Source organism: Python bivittatus, unplaced genomic scaffold, assembly GCF_059951505.1.
Source record: "Python bivittatus isolate LINGU-HERP-01145 unplaced genomic scaffold, Pbiv_v1 ctg000850_np1212, whole genome shotgun sequence".
In the NCBI taxonomy this organism is placed as follows: domain Eukaryota; kingdom Metazoa; phylum Chordata; class Lepidosauria; order Squamata; family Pythonidae; genus Python; species Python bivittatus.
Genome location: NW_028277112.1, coordinates 43,952,373 through 43,975,268, shown reverse-complemented (window position 1 = coordinate 43,975,268; position 22,896 = coordinate 43,952,373). Strand labels below are relative to the sequence as shown.

The 22,896-nt window shown below is 34.7% G+C and overlaps 1 protein-coding gene across 7 annotated transcripts in view; it reads right to left on the bottom strand.

Moving 5' to 3' along the window:
* Positions 1–22,896, bottom strand: part of KDM4C (lysine demethylase 4C) — a 254,503-nt gene that overhangs the window by 101,100 nt on the left and 130,507 nt on the right. For 6 of the 7 annotated variants that reach the window (XM_088129849.1, XM_088129852.1, XM_088129854.1 and 3 more), the window contains 4 exons: positions 21,497–21,687; positions 16,728–16,966; positions 15,246–15,559; positions 12,809–12,920 (listed from right to left, as the gene is read on the bottom strand). In XM_088129849.1, the coding sequence (XP_087985975.1) occupies positions 12,809–12,920; positions 15,246–15,559; positions 16,728–16,966; positions 21,497–21,687 (856 nt within the window). The remainder of the gene's footprint in view (positions 1–12,808; positions 12,921–15,245; positions 15,560–16,727; positions 16,967–21,496; positions 21,688–22,896) is intronic. The other variant, XM_088129853.1, reaches the window with a different exon arrangement.

Sequence of the window (22,896 nt, the reverse complement as noted above, 5' to 3'; positions counted from 1 at the left end):
TGAGAATTGAATCTACTTAAGCTCCAATGAAACAGAGAGAATGCAAGGGTAAAAGTAACTATTTTTTCTAGCTAACACACAACTTCATATGTTGTAACTAGTCAAAAGAGTGCAACAAATGTGACTCTCAAATGTATTTGATTGGGACAACCAAGAACCTATTGTCAATATATGGATATGGATTGCTGAGAAACAGAGGTGAACAGCTATACATTTGCTAAGGTTCTTCAGTGCTATTGAGAGATCAGATAGGGGAACTGAGATTGAAAATTGTATCCAATTACAAATTTTAGATACTTTTTGTGATGTAGTCTGATCCTAATTTGGAAATACATATTTCAGTATAATTACTTTTCCGACATATATGAAAACAACAATAATTACAAAACATTTTAATAGTGCTTTTAGTGTGAAACTATACTATATTTACTCTTCAAGCATGCAATTGTTGGGAAAGTTCAAATAAATTTGACTCCTACGTCACTCTTCTTTACTGTGTTCTCAACATAATACAAAACAAGCAAAACTAAATACAATATGCCATCTTTATCTTTGACCTCCACATGGGGTTTAGATAATTTATTTTTTCTTACAAGTACAAATTATTTTATACTGAAAATGAATGCTAAGTTTTTACTGAAAGTGAACTTCATGTAATGTTTTATTTTAAAATACAAATAAACAAAGGTCTAAAAAGCTAAAATAAACACATTACACTGAGTCAGTGTTGACACCATATTGTGGCTAATTACAATGTCATGATAATGAAAATCTTAATGTAAGCCAATGTGTGCTTATCAGTGCAAAATATTATTCTCACATGAAGAATCACTGTGTCATCTTTCTTTAGATTTCAGCATTATTCTTTCCCAATCATAATTATCAGCTTAACCTTCTTCAGAACTCGCACAAAAAATTGTTTTCTCAGAAATGCCACTATGCACCAGGATGCATGGCTGATACTCTATCCTCTTCCTGACCCAAGAAGGAAAAGATTGTAGAATTAGATATCTACAATTTGTTGAAATTATGATTTTGGATTACTAATTTGCATAAGAAACTTTTCAGAGGAATTAATTTATTAGTTTTCCATCTTTGTGTTTTCCAGGCATTGTACCATTAATGTACTTTTAAATATATTTTTATGGAGCCAATACTTCTGAGGCCAAATAATTATTCCTCAGAATATGAATTATGCATCAAGAAACCATAATAGAATCTTATGAAAAAATAATACAATTTTCCAGTTCTCAGGTTATGATGTCTGAATACAGCATGTTTAAAAAATTCCCCAAATTATCTAAAAATTCTTCATCTGTTTGCTAATCTAGATTAATATAATAAAAGAATGTAATCTCAATTTTATAAATTATCTCATCAATATAGATTAGTTCTATTTTAAACTTCTATACCCTAAATTGATGTTTTATTTTCTAAAAAATGAATGCACAAACCTCCAAAGAAAACTATAAAAATGAATATAACCATTCTAATCAAAACAGGGCATATGCACAATTCTTTGTCTCTAACTTTTTCCAGGGTGCCATCTATTATACACGTATTCATTTTACCACCTCAACAAAAAACTAAAAAGGACAAGATTATCCACAATAATATTACTGTAGATATTATTATTATTATAACCAAGGTTCTAACATGCCACAGGCCATATTATATAGATCAGGACAGAAAGTTTTATAACCACACAGAATTGAAATACGGAACCTTTGCTGAGAAATTCTATTTTTAATCAATATAGCCATAAACTAAATATACAACAGAAATTTATTTGGAGAACAGAGGAGAAAGCAATACAGCATTCAGAATAAAATGAAAAAGTCAGTCCTGTTTAACCAACATATTAGTTATTTGAGTAGAGTAACTAATTCAAAGTATATGTGGAAGATAGACTAAGAAAGAAGCCCTTTCACACAAACGTTTCTCAGCACAACCTAGACTAGTTGTAGCAAACTGAAAAGCAAACATTTGGGAGATCATTCGCCTGCATCATCATCACCATCTTAAGAGGTATCTTGCTTTGTTTTGTCTGGACCCATGGTATATCCCAGCAAAAATTAGATCTTGACTGATTCACAACTAAACAATTTGTAAACCCTCTTTTCTACCACCAAAAATGCCCACCTGCGCTAACTAAGCAACATGCAAATATGTGTTGGTAAGTTAGCTATTTATGTCACAGATAAAAAATCAAATAAAACATAGTGTCTTCCTCCCCACTCTATCCTGCTGGGGAAGGTCACGTAACAGTTTGGGGTGCTACTCTGGGCTGAGAGAGATGCTATTATTAAGCTATCCCAGAGCTTGACAACTATAAGGATCTTGATGGGACAGAACAACCTAGAACCTAAGTAAGATGGGAGTTTCTGTTTGTACATTAGGTTTCTCTGTCAACACCAATTAGCTTTGGATGGGCAAGCATTACCCATGAAGGATCAGGTCTGCAATTTGGGAGTCCTTCACAGCTCCTGCTTGAGTGCAGATAAAGGGTGGCTAGAAGGTTCTTTGTCCAGCTTCCATTGGTGTGTCAATTGCAATTAGTTGGTGTAATAAGATCTAGCTACAGTAACCTATACCCTCATTACAACCAATTAGCTCACTGCAATATGTTATACATGGGGCTATCTTTAAAGACACTGCTTCTTTGTGGCAGTGCTAATGCACTGGAACAGTCTCCTGGTGGAAATCAGGCTAGCCTCCTAATTATTGGTGTTCAGGAAAATGTTAAAAACTGAATTATTTTGGATATTGTTTTAACTGAGTTCATGCACTCTGCCACTGTGCCAATTCTTTTTATTTCTTTTACTTTTTTAGTATTTTATTTTGGTTATATTATGGCTTTGGTTGGAGGTTTATTATTATTAGTAGTATTTTTAATCATACTGTGGATGTTTTAATATTTTTCTATATTACTGTATCACATAAGTCATTGACAGTCATTCCAGTGAGATATAAATATAAGAAAGAAAGAAAGAAAGAAAGAAAGAAAGAAAGAAAGAAAGAAAGAAAGAAAGAAAGAAAGAAAGAAAGAAATCCATTTATATCTTCTAGCTAACACAGAACAGTTTCACATGTTATGTCAAAATTCAGCTTTGTCATGGCAAGATGCAGTCTGTGGATCTTAGATTCCTTATACTAAAGCAACATATTCAGCTTCTTGAATGAGTTATACTTGCATGCAGAAACAGAACAATTTGCACACCAGATCCTTGAATATATCTGCTAGTTTATTCTTGGACTCTAAATGACTTTTTTCTCTCATTTTGTGAAGTTTTGGTAGAACAGGTTCTATGAGCATGTAAGGCCATCTCAAGTATTCAGCAAGACATGATTAGCTAACAAATTGCGGCATGTTTGAAGACATTTCCTCTTTTTTATTACAAAATGAAATTTCTTCTGATATTTTCTTCATTTACAACTATAAGTTGGCACTTTCTGCAAGTATATACCAGGTTGTTTTGGGGCAGGAACAAAAGCATGCCATAAACACTACAAGTCACAACTGCAGACCCCTGTCCATTCATTTTCACTTTTGTTTCTTTAAGTGAAACAAGTAGAAGGTTTTTATTATTTCTTCTTCTCAGGCTGTCACACTGGCCAAGTGTATAGTACCTGCAGAGTGGTTGAAGTGGTTGAAAGAGAAACGTTTGGTTTCTATCTTTGAGCTATGTCACAAAAAAAAAATTCTCTGGAAGGTATTGGTGTGCTGGAGTTTCTCTAACTGGATCCAAAGAACCAAGCCCACCTTAAAAACTAATGGCCAAGACTGAATATTTACTACTAATTATACATAGGTCAGTGAGACACTTCCTTAATGGCTCCTACAGTTGCAAGGAAGCCTAATGTTCTGTTGCAACTACAGGCAAATGCCTGATGGTTTCCTGTTACCAATCTTGTCAATGTTTTATTTTCACTGCCTTTGAAAAAGACTTCTCATTTGAAATCGAATTATGTACAAATGATGAACATGAGATTGCTAAGATGTATAAACTTTTGCTGAGAGTTGAAATGGAAAAAGAACAAGTTAAAGAATGCATGATGAAATGGTACTTTGGTTATGCTATACAGATGGTCCAATGGGAGAGAATGTGGTTAAAAGGATTGAAATTGTTTCTATTTGTACTTTTTCTTTTTTTAACCTTCTCACTTCACCTTTTTTCTTTTCTTTAATTTCACTATATATTGCTTTATGTTTAACTTTTATATTTGAGAAAAAATTCTAATAAAAATTATTATTAAAAAAAAAAGACTTCTTGCCCCAAATTGTTTCAGTTGTTTTGCGGGGCGGGGGGGGATGGCAACATCTCCCAGAGAAAGAATTTGAATACAACAAAAACAAGAGTACTATCTCTAGGCTCAAAAAGAATTATGTTCAGGGGGGTGGGGGAGCTGTAATTTTATTCATATTCATATCCCTGATTTTTCTACAATATTTGACCCCTGTTGAAATTATTGAAAAAGGAAGTACCACAGGAATGGGATGTAGAGCAAGATTCTGCTTTCTCAGTTCTGAAGAAGGTTCTCCAAGCATCAAATTTATTCTTCCCTAGCAACCAACTTAACAGAAAAATTGATATACTGTAGGTTATGGGCCTATCTGTGCAATACTGCTAAAGAAACATTCCCAATTCCTAAGGACAGTATATTTTTGTACAGTACACCTCCACAGATTGCAGGAACCGATGAAAAAGTGCAAGCCCTATAAGAAGCATAGCCATGCAAGTTTTCAAATTTATAGGGTGAATGCTCTAATAAGTTTACAAATCACACACCGACCACTGAAATATATTTTGTTGGAAAAGATAATGACTTATGAAAACTGTATTAAATTACATCTCTGCCTGCTCAGAAGAACGTTACAACAAAATTGTAAAGGCAAGCCTGTTATCTTTGAGAATAATCATTAATGTGAACAAGTGGGCTGTTTGGAAAAAGCAGCAAAAGAATGGGATCCAAAATAGAATAAATAGAGTGAGGAGGAGTCAGAAATATGGTTTAGAGATGGGGAAAATTATTATCAGGAGTGTTGAAGGACCACTAAATGGCCTGCAGTTAATACCAATAATGAGGACTCACTGTTCATTGGAGAATCAGCATAGGATACTGACATGGAAGGAACAATGCAAGTGTCAAGATGGGAAAGTAAATGTAATAATGAGCATGGGCTATTTATAATTAATGAAGGCAAATATACGATGAGGTAATAAAGTGGTTTTTAATTGGGCTAAGGATTGGTGGACAACAGCAAGTGGCAAAATCCTGAAACAGGGAAAAATGGCAAGAAATTTTACAGCAGCACAGGTAGCAAAACGGACAGCTGTGGCTTGGACCACAAATGGCAGAAAAACAGGTACTGAATTGCTCAAGCAGAAAGAATGGTAAAAACAATGAAGGAAGCACAGATTTTTTGTCATGCTTTGTTTCTGGAACAATAGAAGAATTAGATTTATAAATACATGAATGGGTACATCAGGGTGGAAAAAAACCATTTGTAAAATACAATGTAAAATGAGGAGGATAACTGAGTGTATACTGGTTGGGGAAACCATTCTTTATAGTCAGGGGAAACAGTTGATTGTTCCTTGGTTTGTCCAATAGAAGGTGATGGGGGTGATTCAGTAAAATGACCATTTCTTCTTATACTCAATGTGCCTGTAATACTATGTGCCACTGCAGTTTTAGGATAGTTTAATGTTATTCTATCCATGGAATTGTTCGGTTTCTATTATTCCGCTTAAGTATTGCATATAAGAATCTCTTTTATACATTATTTTCCTGCTATTTTCCTGAAGCAAGACCTACTTAAGAAGCTGTGGGATGGGGTGAATACTAGAATTTCTATCACAAAGAAAAAACATGATCAAGATTAGGTTATCTAGAAAAGGCTATTGGGTTAATTACACACTTAATGAAATAGCACCGTTTCAGCAACAATGACATGTGAAGTGTATCAATTATCAGAGCCGATCACACTTTTTAAACAAGACCTCCTTTCTGCCACCATTGACACTGTTCCTAATTTCACACAGAATCAAAACTGAGCTGAAGTTTAGGAATTTGAGTTAAACTAGGTACATGATAACAATTCCGTAGTGCAACACTGATCACTCTGAATTATTTAGGGGGCAATAGGTCAGTTAAACAGAATTGCATCTTACCTTTACACTTATCAATTCTGTGCACAATTATAATAAGGAGAAAGGGAAGGGAAAAGAAGAGATTGGAAACAAAATAAATTGAAATCAAAGACTTTCAGTTAAAAGATATTTGAGTTCTTAAGGAATTCCAAACAATCCTGACCATTCTGCTTGCTAGACCCCATCTTCAGTTAGGATAAATCTCCCTCCTAAATAGGTGAAATGAAAATTACACCTTCCTACTTGCTCCAGGAATCATTTAGCCTGAGGTGAATGAATGCCTACCATAAGGATTAGGACAAGGCGGCCTTTTTTAGTTGCCCAGACTTCTAATATTTAAATGACACTGCTATTTCTGAGTCTTTAATTAGTTCGTGATGAATCTTTATCACTGCTTTACTGCTCTCTAATGTTATGTTTTTATGTATTAATTTTAGAGTATCTTTTTAAAATGTTGTTTTATCTACAGATGATACAAGCACTCCCTTGAAAATTGTTGCAGCTGTTATAAGACACGACATAAATTTTAAAAATAAACATAAAAAGAACCTTCAAAACAAGAATGATCTTAGGGATGGTTGTATGTTAGGTTTTTTGAGAGTCACCATGTATTTAAAAGACTCCAAAAGTCAGTAATTGCCACTACTTCTTCACAGCTCTTGCTTTTTTTTTCTTTTGTTGGCAAGGCAAAAGCTATCCTTCACTTCACATGTTACTAGGTAGACCGAGTAACTGTCATGACTGTTTTGGGCAGAAAAATAATTATATTACATAAAGAAGGTTTTAATGACAATTTAACTTAGAATTCACATTAAAAAATAAATTTAAATTAATTTCCTTTAGATCTATCATTCAGTTCTTCAGACGTTAGTAGCACTTCCATTGAAGAAGAGAATCTAAGTATTTTGAATCTGATTAAAGTCCATGTTTAAAATTTGAGGGTCATCCTGGACCCAGTAGCACCACATTACACTGGTGTCAAGGAAATTCTTTTTCACCTTTGGCTAATAGACCAGATGCACCCTTCCTGGATGAAAAAGATTTGGCATTGGTGACATGTGTACTGTTAACCTAAAGGCTGGATTACTACAATGTGCTTTTCATTGGGTGTATGTTGCATTCTTTCTTGGAAGGTTCTTGCCACCAATTCCAGAGTAAATTGCATTATGTAACATTTTGAGATACAGTACTCTCTCAATCTTTCTTTCCTCTTTCTATGTGCTGCAACATCTCCTGGGACTAGTACTATACTACAGCATAACTGCCTCAGAATGCAACAATGGGATCCAGATTATTTGCAGGATCTATGTATTACCATGTAATTCTCATACCTTTAGATCCAACAAAGCATCTATTGCAAATTCCACCATAGAGACACTTAACACTTTGGTGTTTTTGTGATGGAAAAAATTGTTCCTACAGTAGAACAATACTCTGTTGGCACTGCCTCTTGTCCCTCGTTACAATTTCAAACATCCCAAACTACAGTTTATAAAGCTGATGTATGATGCTCATGAAAACAATTTCCAATGAAATCAACAGGCCTGCCCTTTAATTAAATGAATTTTAGTATTGCTGAACTAGACAATACACAGCTGAATTAAATCATTCACAAAAAAGGAGATGCTGAAGCACCTCTAAGATTAATCAATAGGCACAATTCAAATTAAATAAGGAAAGTATTAAGGAAGTTCAGTACTAATATTACCATGTCATGGATTCTCAAGATTTACAAAATATGGCAATACCAGATCTTTCTTGTGAATCATTCTGATTTTCTTCTTCATTCTTAGCAAAAAAAAAAGGTAAAAGCCACTGGTTTTTCTGAAAGACAGGCTTTTCCAATCAGACAACTAAATAAATGGAATCCAGTTAATGCAGATAAACTGTCCTACAGTTCTTTCCTTTAGCCTTTTTCCAGTGTCTGTCTTCGATGGAGATTGGAATGTAGCAAATTATTTGATGACTTAAGTGTTCTACATTTCCAAAATTAACTGTCTCTCTGTCAGCCACAATACTACTTCTGCTAAAACAACACCATGCCTAAGGTAAAATGTAACTAACTACTCCTGAAGAGTTAATTAAGGACTTCTATTAAAACTTAGATGACAAACTCTTGCAGCTATCAAAATCTGGATCTTCTTTCTTGTGTCTTAGGGTTCTCTTTTCCCTCTGGATATCTGCACAGAGTAGATAGATGCACACTGTGTCATCCTGTGCACAGCAAGCCTTCTGCCAGTTATTCTTTGTGGCCTTGAACCATCCTGGAATCGGCATCTCTGTACAAATGAGACTGAGTAATTCAATTTTTGCCTGCAAGACATTTTCTTTCTTTTCTCTCCTCTTTCAACTTCCACCCAATTCCTACTTCCTGCCAGCATCTTAGCCCATTTCAACTTCTCTTACTTCTATGAGAGTCTCTGCATGATAACCCTTATCTGTTTTTCTCTCAGCTCTTTCCCAGTCTCGGGTTATAACATACAGTGTTGGATGCCTGGGTGGTTGCATGACAGGATAGAAGATGGTGTTTACCTTCTCCATTCTGTCACATACCACGTTAATTATATTAATGTAGTCTTGTATTTAAGCACTTTCTTGGTAGCAATAGCCAGTCAGGAATTTCATACTTGACTCAACTAGCAGAGTATGGATGAAACCTTGTCCCTGCTGTGCACTTAATTTAGAAACCAAAGAAAGTCCCCTGCTCCATGAACAGCAAAAGAGATACAGAGAAACGTTCCAGCACACTTTCTCTTTGTTCTGCAGACTACTAATTTTTGAGGACTTACTTACATGGCTACATTACCAACTATTTTTATGTATGTGGTAGGGTTTGTTTTTTAAATAGGAAAGATGATACAGGACGTGGGGAAATGCATTCTCAAATCTCTGCTCCTTCAGTTCCTTGGACCTGTCAGAAGTCTGACAAGGATAACTCAAAATGTCCTTGTTTTCAAACATTTTACTTAACTTCAACCAAGGTTTACTATCAACTCTAATGAAAAAACTGTTTAATCCCTCATTTAAAATGCAGCAATTTCATGTAAACTTCCTGTATTTAAATAATTGAATAACTTTACCAGATGGGTTCTAATGTTAATATAGCCTTTTTTGTGTAAATTACTGAAACATTCTAAAACCCACTCATAATCCTATCCCCTCAGGACATGCAAATATTACACAGATACAGATAATGGCTCAGAGCTTTCTGTGATTTGAAGACATGCTTAACAGCTAACTGAACTACTGTATTAAGTGAATTAGTGACATCACCCCAATTTACCCATCCCAGCTTCGACACTCAGCTATAGATCTATTTAATTATTCACCAAATAGATTAGAACAAAAACAAAGTTATGTGCTCTAGGTGACCTATCATTCATTAGTCTATAAATATCAAAGAGAATAATTCTATGATTGTAAAATATGAAGGTAGGAGACAAATGTCTCCGTTTTATTATTGCGCATTCCTCACTTCCCCAAGCAGCAAAAAATACCCGATTTAGGGGCACACATTTGTTTAATCAAAGACTGTGGGGAATTGCAGCATTTCCTTCATAGTGAAGTAAGCAAAAACAGAAGGCTAGCATAGGCTTAGTAATTTGGGCAACGTTATTGCAGTTTTCAGCCAACCCTGAATAATGGTACCTGACAGTCTCTTCAAAACTGTTGTTGTTTTTTAGATTGTTATTTAAAGGCATGCTGATTCTGATTTTGGAAGGCTACATGTAACCATCATGACTAACAGCCATTGGCAGCTTCCTTGTCTGATAAATATCAATTGTCACCACATCTTGGCCTGAAGCGGTTTACCATTTATGGGTCCAATTAGATTTTTTTAAAATGACAACCTGATTACTACCTCTTTCAAATTACTACCTCTCTCAATGTTGTTCCAACTCTTAAACAAAATTAACTCAGACTAGACTAGACTAATCAGCTATCCCTCTTACACATGTAGCAAACCAAATTAGACAAAAGTCAAGCTACACTTAGTCAAATTTATTTGCATCCTCAATACTTTTTTTTTCTTTTTCTAGTAGTCCTTGTATAGTTGTCTACTGCTTTCCTTAAATGTATTGTTTAAACAGATAGAAGACACAGCAGTCCTCAGAATTCTCCTACATCAAAACTGTAAAGTAGGGTTTCTCAACCAGGGTTCCATGGAAGATCATGATTTATTTAAAAAATTATTTCAAATTTGGGCAACGCACGCTTGTGATGAGCAGAGACTAAACAAAAATCTAGTTACAACTCTGGTAATGCACTTTAGGACTGTGTTTATTTGGTTGAATCCATTCTTAATTTTTGATGAGAAATAGGGGAGACCATTGATAACAGGTAAACACTATATTGCAGGAAAGGAGGAATATATTGCAGGAAGGGAAGGAGAAGTGCATTTTTCAAGAAATTAATGGACTCGTCCAACTTAGTCTGTGATGTCAGTCTCTCCCTCCTGCATCTTTTCGCTGCAGTTTTCCTGTAGTCATTTTATCCCATTATTTTAAATAAATTTCATACATGTTTATTCAGTCATGTCTGAGGGTCCAGTGTGGCAATTTTTGAAGAGGAGGTGTGAGAGAGGAGGATTCTAGAACGGACAATACCGATAAGTTTAATGATGATAATGATAATGAAGAATTTAAATCTTCTCAGGCATTTCCCTGCACTGGTACATCAACAGGCTCAAAAAAAAAAAAAAGTCCATCTTTACAATGAAAGCTATTATCAATGAATCACTGGTGATTCAAGTTATCCTATTCCATTGTGCCTCACCTGCGGCAAACAACTTACAAATGCAGCAATGGCTCCAGCAAAATTAAAAAGGCACTTGACTACAAATCACAGCTATATGACAATTAAAAGTTCTGATTATTTTCAACAGATATTGGAATCACAGAGCAAACAGAGTAAAGCTTTTGTTAATAAAATGACAGTCAGTAAAAAAGCCCAAGAAGCAAGTTATTTAGTAGCAGAACTTATTACACAGCAAAAGAAAAGTTATGCTTTGGGTGACAAAATAATGTCAGCATGTAAAATAATAAACTAATTTTTAGTTTAAGAACACTGTTAATGCATATATACAGGCCTACACATGAATCAAATATAAATTTATAACTTTGGGCCTATATTGAGCCTAAATGCGCAGGGGTTCCTCGAGGCCTGAAAAATATTTGAAGGGTTCCTCCAGGGTCGAAAGGTTGAGAGAGGCTGCTGTAAAACAATATACAGGAGTCTTTTCTGCCCATCCCACCCCTTGCCTCTTATTCAAGTAGAGGAACCTGCACACAGTAGCTATGTGTACAAGATACACACTGCTGCAAACTTGAAATCACAAGATGTGTAAAAAGAAGTGGTAAAATGTAAAAATTGTGATACATATTGTATACTGGTTTGAACAAATGTTTTATTTTTGATTCAACCTCAAAAACAGGACAATGTAAACAGAGAATTAAATATGACTGTTGTGTTAGTAGTGCTATTTGTTTCCCAATCTATTTTAAAGCTGTCAAGGGCACTCACAAGGAGATAAACTCACTAATTCTAATCACATTTAAATAGATAGAGGAGTAACCAAATCACTAGACTTGTCTTTAACACGTTAATTTAAGTGAAATTAACTAATTTGACAGATTAAAAATTAACAACAAAAAAAACCCCACATAATTTTTAAAACAACGGCATGTTTAATCTCTCCAGTAAACACAATCCTAATGTAGTATAGTGATTAAGATGTTGGACTGGCATAAAGGAGACCCAGTTTCTAGTTCATACTCAACCATAGAAGCTCACTGGGTGACTTTGGGCCAATCATACTCTCTCTACATCATAGCATTGTTGTGGGAAAAAATAGGGAGTGCTATGCATACTATATGATAAGTAGGCAAGAAAAATAAAGAAAAAAAGAAATAATCTCTCCAACTGACCATGAATTTTAAGAAAATTTTAAGAGAAAACAACAAACACACTGTTGTTGTGCTTAAATATTCCAAGACAGTAAAATGGATTTTTCTTTTTAAAAAAGGACACTAATCTTTAATAATAGCAGTACTTCAGTGATGAAAAGTGGATATGGATTTTTTTTAAAAAAGAGAACAATTTGTAGAACTATAATTAGTTGTGGTGTATAATAGCAATATAAAAAGATGCACCTTTTCCCTCTAATTTCATACTTGAAATTGGATACAAAGTTCAGAGCTTAATAAAGGGGAAATAAATCTGACATTTTTCTGACCAAAAACTGGGTTAGATCCAAATGTTCACTCCTGCATGTGAAGGCAATTTCTGTCCCTGAAAAGGGTGTTTGAAATCTTTTTTAATGCTTCATTAAAACACATGTTTTTTGTGATGTTCTAAAGCTGTTATGTTCTGGGAAGAAGTAATTACAGTATTTAAGCAACAATTCTGAGCATCTTACAAGGTTTTTTTCCAGTGCATTCAGAAGACAAAGAAAAAAGAAGGATGGAAAGGACATCATGTATTCAGGAAACATGCCAAAAACATTTAATGCAGTTCATTCTACAATTGTTGAATTTTTGGCATGAGATCAAATACCTTTTCATCTTTATCACTAGGCAACATTTAAAGTGTATGCATATTAATTGATTGGCTGAAAAATATATTATTACATGATGCTTTAAAAACATGCTCACCTTCATCACTTATTGCCTGCTGTTTAACCAGTGTCATAGGAGATCTGGCAGGGGGTTTATTTAGCGGATGACGCCAACTTTTTGATGTTTTGTTTTTTTCTTCTTCAAATATCTAAGAAAGACAACATATATTGTGTTTAATATAAGAAATGTGCTTTAAAAAGGTGGAGAAGTAAAAGTATGCAGTGCATTATACAGTATCTTGCTTTCATGAAAGGATGTTATATGTCGCTCAGCAGAATTTATAAACAATATGAAAACATTTTGGTTCTCAGTACGGTGCCAATGGTGCTACATTGGCTTTATAAAAAGATTATTTTAAATAAATAATAATGTAAAGAGAATATAGCATACTATGAAACAAAGTGCCAAGCTCCAAGAATGCCCATTGGCTTACGATGGATCTTGTAGAAATATTTTTGCTCAAATAAGACAGGGGCTGGTGTCTTGGGAACTACAGCAAATTAAGGTTTGCTTTCCTGAATATAGGTATTTTGTCATTAGCCAGACTCTCCATGACACCTATTTTTTGAGAGTGCTCATGCCCAGCCCCAAAAGGCTGCCCCAATTTTGATTGTACATAAGAGAGAACAGAAAAATGATGGTATTAAGGTGGTTAGCAGACAGTACATATCCTCTAATTGCAATACCAACTTAATTTAGTTCAGTAGTAGAGAAAAAGTAGAAATTACAGTAGAGTGTTTTTTTCATAAATAAAGGACTGTTTCAACTCTCAGTGCTGAAAATACTCGCCCACAGATTTACAATTGTTTTATCTTTGGCAAAAAAATCAAAATTTAAAATTTCAATAGGACCCTATCTATTATGACAAGTGTCATTACATAGTTGTATGTTGCATAGCTAGAACAAGATTTTTGCCATCACAAAAGTGGGGAAAGGATTGGGAACACCTGGAGATTATATCAGAATCTATCATTCTAGTAAATGAGAAAATTTAAAAACATACACAATTTCTACTATTGTATCAGCTAGGGAAGCTGACATAGCCTTGGCACCTCACATTGAGAAGCATTACTTGTGATAGCAAATATTTAAAATTATTCTAGAGATCTAGAGGCTATAGCCATTCCTAATTAAGATGGAGTACAGGGATGGGAACCCATATTCTTCTAGCTGAAGCTATTCTACATTGTTAGCACCGTTAGAATTTCAGCAACATCTGAAGACCTTGGTTTCATTATTACTGGACTAGAACTTTTATACTCAGGCAAGTACAGACTACTTTTTCAGAGAAGAAGTAATTGTTCTCTAATTTTAATCCTGATAGTAGCAATAGTTCATCTAGTTACATTTTCAAGGTGATTTCAATGCTGGGAGTAAAATTAAGTATCTCTAATAAATGCCGAGATTGTAAAAATATCCTCAAGAATGGTCAATTTATTGGAATTTTACAGTTTTAGTCAATATGGAAGATGATTGGATAATCACTGAATATTAGATAGTCGTTCTGTTTTGGCTACTAGGGTATTCACACAACTTGGAATGTATGTGTCTGATGGTGCCTGATAGGGACCAGGATATAATCTGTTAGTACCTTACAGCTGTCACACACTTCTGAGGCAACCAGATCTGGGTATTGACCTGAAGAGTCATTAGCCTAATGCATTGCAACTGGTCTTATGATGAAAGAATATAGTGGAGTCATTAAACAAAGCAAGGTATTTGTGCATCTTTTTCAATCACAATCTGTATAAAATGCCTTGGTACAACTTGGACAGACACAGCATGCAAACATATTGGAAAATATTCAGAAACGCACTTAGGAATAGCAAAAAGTACCCAAGCAAATGAATTAAACATAAGCTGCGATGCAGAATCTCACCACTGAGAAGATGTTTATTAGCACATTACATTAACACAGAAGGAGTGGCTTTGGGATAGTGAAATCTCATCCTTTTATAAAACAAAGATGAGTTCACTATTTATGTTGGTAAAAGAAAAAAATGCCTTATTCTTGTCTTTAAAATATACCTTCCACTGTCTTAGGAACCCTGGTAATCCAAAACTGTTTTTTTTTTTTCTTTGCAGGTGCCAAAAGCAGATTTGGTTCCAAGTTATTTCTTGAAGTCTTATTCAAATGAAAAAAGCCTAAATACTTTAATAAAACATAATAAGCTACAATTACAAAGACACTAGTTCAAATCTTCACCATAACCATATACATACACAAATATACAAAACTATAGTCACAAGTATTCCATTAACTCATTCTTACACATAGCTCATAATTGCAATATAATGCTGATCTCAGTGATGCTGTTGCAAATATCACTAATGTATCTTAAAATAATTTATGAAAGGGAGTCTGCCTTACTCTAATAGAAAAACGTTACAAACCAATCGGAGGGGTTTGTTATTGTTCCTGACTAAATACTAGGTCTTCTCTCATATTCTATTTTCATTTCCTCTTTCTTACCATTGATATTTCCCCGGGTTCCAGACCACTTTTATTGCTTTCAGCATCACTAATCTCATCCTCTTCTGTTGATACACTGCTAGTTTCTTCTTTCTCAAAGCTCTCAATTTCAGAAGAAGCGTCCTCAGGAGTTTGCCTTGAAGCATTTGAAGCTTTTAAAACATCTTGATTGCAGCTAGGATATGAAGGCAAAGCCAATCTAGATTCTTCAGAACAAATGTGTGCAAGGTCAGAGACTTCTTTCTCTTCCTTTTCAGACTGTATATTCTGCATTTGAGGAACCTGATCAAGTTGTGAGCTTGGAGGGGAATGACCTATATAAAATTCGCCATTAAGATAAAATAGACACTAATAGTTCTTATCCATTTTATTATTATACAGAAAACCTATCTGCAGACATTTTCAGATTAGTAATAGATAATCGATTTCAACATCAGATTTTTTTAAATGCACAAGAAATAAGTGGTGCTTTTTAACCTTTAGATTAAAATTAAGTTCTTTGTTCTTTATTAAATTTTGAAGGGATAGACTTGTTAATCTAAATATGTTTTCATATGTATTTATTGGAACCAGGATCATTCTACAGGCAAAAAATACATCCTGCATTGAATACTGCTGCTAGTAACATGAGATTTTTTTTGCTAATATCGCCTCTTTCTACAGTCTGCAATATACTTTGCCCACTGATATGAACAGTCTCTCAACCCATTTCATCAAATTGTTGGTGGACATTAGTATTCCTGGAAGGAGAGACTCAATGAAGATTACATCTTCCATTATAATATCAAAAATACCCAGTTAGATTCTGAGTCTTCCATGGACAAAATTAGTTTTTTTTAACCACAGGAAGGAAATTCTAAATCCAACTCTGTGTTTTTAAACTATTTTCTTAGCTTAGCACAATTCAATCCTAAACCTTGGTAAATTGTTATAGAACAAGCGGACTTAGACATCACTTATTTAATAGTAATATAAGGGAGGGAGGAGCATTCTACATACAGGGAGGAACCAGGTTGTAATTCCAGTAGTTTTGTGCCAGGGAACTGTATGCTTATATGGAACATTGTGAAAACTGTGCATTGTAAGTTACATAGCTATTTTATTTGAAGGCTCTTTTAGTAGTTAAATTTCTTCCTAAGATATTTTATATATTAATAGTTCTTTATTTTGGATATTATTATCCACTCCTGAGCCTTTAGGAAATCATGAGATAAAGCGAAACTTTAAGAGCACTTAGCAATAGTTGCTTCTGAACTATTATTGCTTTATTGGGACAATATTATAGTTCTATTATATTTTATTATTGACAAATATTAGAAAGATACTAGCTATAACTTAAATGTTCATGGTTGTGTAATATCACTGCAGAATTAAAGAGGCATTATGGAACAGAATAGGGTATAAATTCTCAATTGCAGATTTATAGGATCATAATATCAACAACCTGCAAATTCTATGGGAAATAAATACCATTCATCTTACCCAGTATCTTTTTGTTATCCAATAAATTTTGATCTATCTGCATCCTGCTTGAGATTTGCTCTTCCCCAGAAGGCACTCCTGTGTCTACTGGCTTTACTTTTGCTGATGGTTTTTCTTTGACCTTGAAGCAATCTGTAGCTGCTTCAGTGGCTGTGATTTCTGTACCAACCACTATGGTTGATGACTTCTTGTCTTCAGGAGTTTTAAGCTTTTTTGATCGTGATCGGGTATGCTGGAAGCTGTTATAAGAGATACTGCTGTCAAAATAGAACGTCTGGCTTGAGTAAGATAAAATATCTACCAACAGAAATGTCCTTTTTACTTGCTTTAAGAAATGAAAAAAATGACAATTTATCATCTTTTTGTGTAGAGATAATGTTTACAATTTATTAAGCAAGAGATTAACAAAAGACTGAATTTAACCTTTTAATCTGTAATTACCACACTTTAAAACTAGCATTAAGCTAAAATGACCTCAAATAACCCTGCTGAAGCAAGTTCCAAAGTCAGTTACTTGGTTCAGCATTCCTTAGAATGTGACAGTGCTTATAACCACATCCTATCATTCTTTAGCAATGATGCTCAGTCACAAAATGTGGAAGACATTTTGACCATTTACTCTTCTGTAGTATTTACAGAAAATATACAGTATTTACCAGTCACAAATACAGCTTCAGCAACAGCTAACTGAATTGAACTGCACAGCCTGAGAATTTATTTCTTTATATAATACTATAGTAGATAATATTTTAGAAATTGTGCATTATCTCAGTAGCTAAATATAATCAACAAAAGGATGGAGAACAAGACTGATGATGCTTCAAGTTAATCTAATGCACACATTTTATTGCTCTTTAAATAGTAAGGTAATAAGTTGCTTCTATCTGAGGAAGAATTCCCATCTTTTGATACATACTGCTGAAATGGACTATTGCTTAATGATTACAATAATATTTCCTATTTTGAGAAAAAAATGGAAATAAATAAGCCTCTATCTGAGAGCCACATTAACTTTACCCAAAGGTTTTCACTTGAGCATAATAAATAGCTCCAGAATCTATTTGCATCTTCAAGACTTAGATGAAATATATCTGAGTGCTGAAGCATGCGAAGAGTGTCTTCCAGAACAATTCCAATATATCTGAAACTAGAAAACGCTACCAGTTCAAAGCAAGAATTTCAAAGCTATATTATGTTTTGTCATTGTCCTATTAGATAAATCAAATGCGATGGTTATTTCTTTTCAATCCGCTGAGTGTAATAATTTTTTTAAAAATTTATATAATTTCCCTTTAGAGGTAGTATCCTTTATATTTTTCATTGGTCCATAAAGGCATTGTTGAAGCTGATGGTGTCTATTATTTGTCTAGCAATACTACATAAAATGATTGTGACTTGCCCTTTAAAAATCTATTGCACAAATCGTATGTCACAATTATTATTTCCATCTTTGTATAAGTACCTTACAACAAAAGCAGTACTAGCATAAATGATTGCACAGAACACAAATATTATCACTTAACTTGGTTTTTTTGACCTGGTGTCTGATATGTGTCTGAAAATGTATTATTCTCAGAATCAAAATTATAATATTTTTCTTTGACATATTACAACAAAGGTGAAACTGAACATTTTAACTTCATTTGGGAGATGAGCATCTCTTGCTGTGTTTGCATTTGTGTGAGGACTCTTAATTAAACAGCACAAAAATGCAACCACCAGTTTAGCATAGTGAATAAATTCAGTGCATGTACTCATCTGATAAAACTTTCAGCATAATTACTACAGTGTCTCCATTTTTAATTTTAAATTGGCTATCCAGATAAATAAATGTTGTACTGACAAGGAAATAATTCCTCTGCCAAGTGCAAATAGTTGTACAATAAAGATGCCAAACTCTGTAGCAATACAAAAGTAACATTGTACAATTATACAACATCGCTATGAAAAACCAAAGGTTATCAAGTTGTAAATACAAATATGCATATGCATTAATAATTAGATATGACATGTTTGTTTAAAGTGGAATATCCTGCAAGACTTGTGTTTTTTGAAGAGAGGGTTACCCATCAAAAAAGAAGAGATGAGGCAAGGCAGTACTTGCCAGAGAAGTCAAGCAATACAGGCAATGAGATAATCATCTGCTACTTTGGAATGAGGATAGGAAACTTTTAAATAACATTCCCAGGTCAGATATAAGAAATTATTCATTCTCTTTATTAGATATCAGATTCTACAAGTAAGCAAAGCTCATTCAATATTTATTCTGGAAATTTTGGGGGAAGGAGATAATCATAATCAATTCAGTACTATTGAAAACCAATAGTTGTATTAATGTGATTGAATGGAATTATGAAGGCCAGACTCAGGGAGGGAAGCATCCTCTTTCATCTCCTGAAGGGCGGGGAAGAAATAAGAGGATGAGGCTGGCACTTCCCTGAGGAATTCACTCTGTGCTGACTGGCTGACCCTGGGAACTAGTTTCAGTCTGGGAAGATTCTTGCTAGAGGTTGTAGCTAATAAACATTGCTGAACTGAATCTGCATGTTCTCCTGGAGTTCCTTGGGCTAGGCCTGACAATTAATCAAATGGTGGCTTCTCAAATATATTTTGCTGATTTTTCTCTTTGTCGAAACATCATTCTGAGATATAATGCAGGCACAATTCATATTTCTCATCACAGTGCTATCTAACGTAATCGAGAGCACAGTCTGTATCATATCCTCCACATTTAGAGTAGCCATTTACATCTGAAGTGGCAATAACTTCTATTTAGCTATATCTATTTTACCATGGCATATTGTGGGCATAGCATAGATTAAATTTATTATACGTTTCAAATGCAAGTATCTATGTGGTGCAACAGATCATGCAAAATGGCTGCTGTGAAAACAATAAGAACAGAAGGAATTTGGGACAATATTGGTTCTCTGTCCTTACTACCGATCCCAACTCTGAGAACAGTATATACTTTTTATTGCATTAACACATAACCATACTAATTTCATGGACATGACATGAACAACTTAATAATATGTAAATTAATTTAAATCCAATATGTATCTTTAAAAAAAAAAGGCAATATTGTACTCATCATTTTAAAACAGTTAAAATTATGGCACATCCAGATTTCTTACTATTGTAGTGTCCCTTCATTAATTATTTAAAATCCCAGATTTGGGGTGCAAAACAACTAAATAACCACTAAATGGCAGTAGGAAAAGAGAAACAGACAACTCCTATCCTTTGCTGCCATCCAGTGATCATCTGGAGATCTGTACCCCAGATCAGGTAGCCCTAGATTGTCTTAAATACCTTTAGGATAGATACAGTACATTTATAATTAATTCTAGAAAACATAACAATAGAATTTGTTTTTACAAAAAATCTTCATTAAACTTTACCAATGTGACACATTATTTTTTTACAATATGTATTTCATAATACAACATAACGAATATCTACAAAAATGAAGGATCTTACTAAATCAGATTTTAGAAGAGGTTGCCTATTGATTAGGTCTTTGGTAAAAGACTCTGTATGTTTGATTAGAACTAACCCAGGAAAGTTGCACTTTTACTTTGGAATTCTCTTCCTAGAGAGCTTGATTCATTTCTTAATTTACATCACAAGGTTGGCTTTTTTTAAGAGGCTTTTGATAAAGAAGTTGTTTTAGTCCTGTTTCTGTCTGATCTTTTATGAAACTGAACTATAAATGAATTATGACTGTCAGGAGCTGCTAGCTGTGATATTAGATTTTAATATCTTTGTACCATTTTTTATTTTTAAAAATCTCTATTCTTACTAGAGATTTTTGTAATATTCACTATTATGTATGATGTAGTTAACAGCACAGAAATTGCGAATTGCAGCAAACTTCAGAATTATGCATTTCTCTCTCCCCTCTCAAACTATGGTGTGATTGTGAAGAGAAATCTGGAAGCATCCACCACACTTTAGAATAACTACAGCCAGCAATTTTTTGAAGTATTTTTTACATCTGTAAGTTAGAGATCCTGATCTAACAGAAAAACAGACAACGCTGCATACTATCTATTAAAGCTTTCTACAATTTGGATTGTTCAGATATGTTCGTCTATAGTTCCCATAATTGTCTGATAGCATGTCTTTCATCCACACTGGCATGGGAACTATTGTCCAGAATATGTGAAGGACATTAGATAAGAAAACGGTTTTACTTTAATAGAAATGTCCAACATAAAATGGAAAAAGATTGGGCAAACAGAAAGAGAAATAATTATTTTTAACTTGGGGGAAAAAACACCAAAATAGATGTTGGGTGTTAAAAATGTTTACATTAATTAAAATATGTTTATCTGATCATATAATAATAAGCAAACAAAAAAAAGGTAAAATATATGTTGTTGATGAAAAGTACTATTTAGAAAATTGCCTCTTTTGATCTTTTTTATGCCTTTGAGTCAGCCCTGACTCCTGGTGATTGCCTGGAAAAGTCTATACAGTTTTCTTGGCAACATTTTCGGAATCTCCATAAACAGAAAAAGTCTAAATATAATATTAATGCTCAGACGTCCAAACATTAAACTTTCAGTAATGCTCAATTTTTCAAAATTGATTATGTATTCAGTAAGCATGATCATGATGAAATATGACTTTTTTGCTCCCAGGATCACTGTTAAGTTTAAGGAGACACAAATTAACTATGATTAAAATAAAATATTTCAAAATACAGTATCTGAGACATGAGTGCATGTTTAACTATATGTAATAGAAAACATTATTACCACCTGGAACATCTCTTTGCTTTCTTTCTTCTCTGCAACCAGGCCTTTACCTCAGGTGTGGTTTCAGGGGTGGGCTTTGTATGATCAATGTTATATAAATCCTTTCCTTGTTTCCACAGCTGATATCTATCTGGCTGAAATTTTCTCACAAAAATGTCCATTGATATTGTCACCATGTCTTTCCTGCAGGTACACTAGGGAAGAAAGTAATTGGATGTATTAAAATAAGCTCATATACAAGGAATAAACTAAATAAAACCGTAGAAACAATGCACAGAATAATTCCCTGAATAACAGGCAATTTTCTTTTCTTTTCTTTTCTTTCTTTCTTTTTTTTTTTTTTTTGGTGCAAAAGCTCCAACAAATAGCAAAATCAATTAAACTACCATGTAAAAACTGTTATAACGGTAGTCCTCAGGTTACAACAGCAATTGGGACCAGGATTGCCATCACTAAGCAATGCAGTCATAAAGCGTGACGTCAGGTGAGTGCATCGCTTAGCAACAACAATCTCAGCAGTCCCGGTTGCCGTTGTAACCCCAGGTCTGTGTGGGTTGTTAAGCGGGAAGAGGCGGGAGTCCCAAGTAAGTACAGGGGGATGTGGGGGGCTGCAGAGGATGGGGGGCTGCTGCAGGTGGGTGTTAGGGATTACGGGTGGGTCAATGAATGCCGCAGGTGGGTGCTGGGGAGTGTGGGCGGGCTGGCAAGGCCTGCTGGTGGGCACTGGGAAGCACAGGCAGGCTGGTGAGGGCCGTGGGCAGGTGCTGGGAAGTGAGGGCAGACCAACGAGGGCTGCGGGTGGCTAAGGAGTGTGGGCAAGCCAGCAAGGGCCACAGGCCAGCAGGGGTGCTGCAGGCAGGTATGTGCTATGAAGCACAGGCAGACAAGTTACAGAGTGTGGGCAGGTGGGAGTGCTGCAAAATAGGACTCCTCAGGAGAAAAAGCAGTGGGAGCAATTTATGGGAGTGACTTGTGACCTTCCCTGCCAGCTTTCCCATTGACTTTGCTTGTGGGAAGCCGGTGGCGAAGTCATAAATGGTGATCATGTAACCACAGTTTGCTGTGACATCATAATCATGAGCCGGGTACCCAAGCGCCTGAATCATGATCACATAACCATGGGGACACTGCAACAGCCACAACTTCACAAGTCGGTCATAAGTCCCCCTCGTTCAGTGCCCTCATAATTCTGAATGGTTGCTGAACGAGTGGTCGTAACTCAAGGACTACCTGTATGCAACTCTTATATTATCGGTGCTGCATTGGTTATCTATAGGTTGCAGATATACTTCAAAGTGCTGTTTTTAACCTATAAAGCTCTACAATGCTTGGCTTCTAGGTATCTTCAGGACTGCCTCCTCAAGGTAGAACTAGCCTGACTAATAAGCAAAAGAAAAACTAGC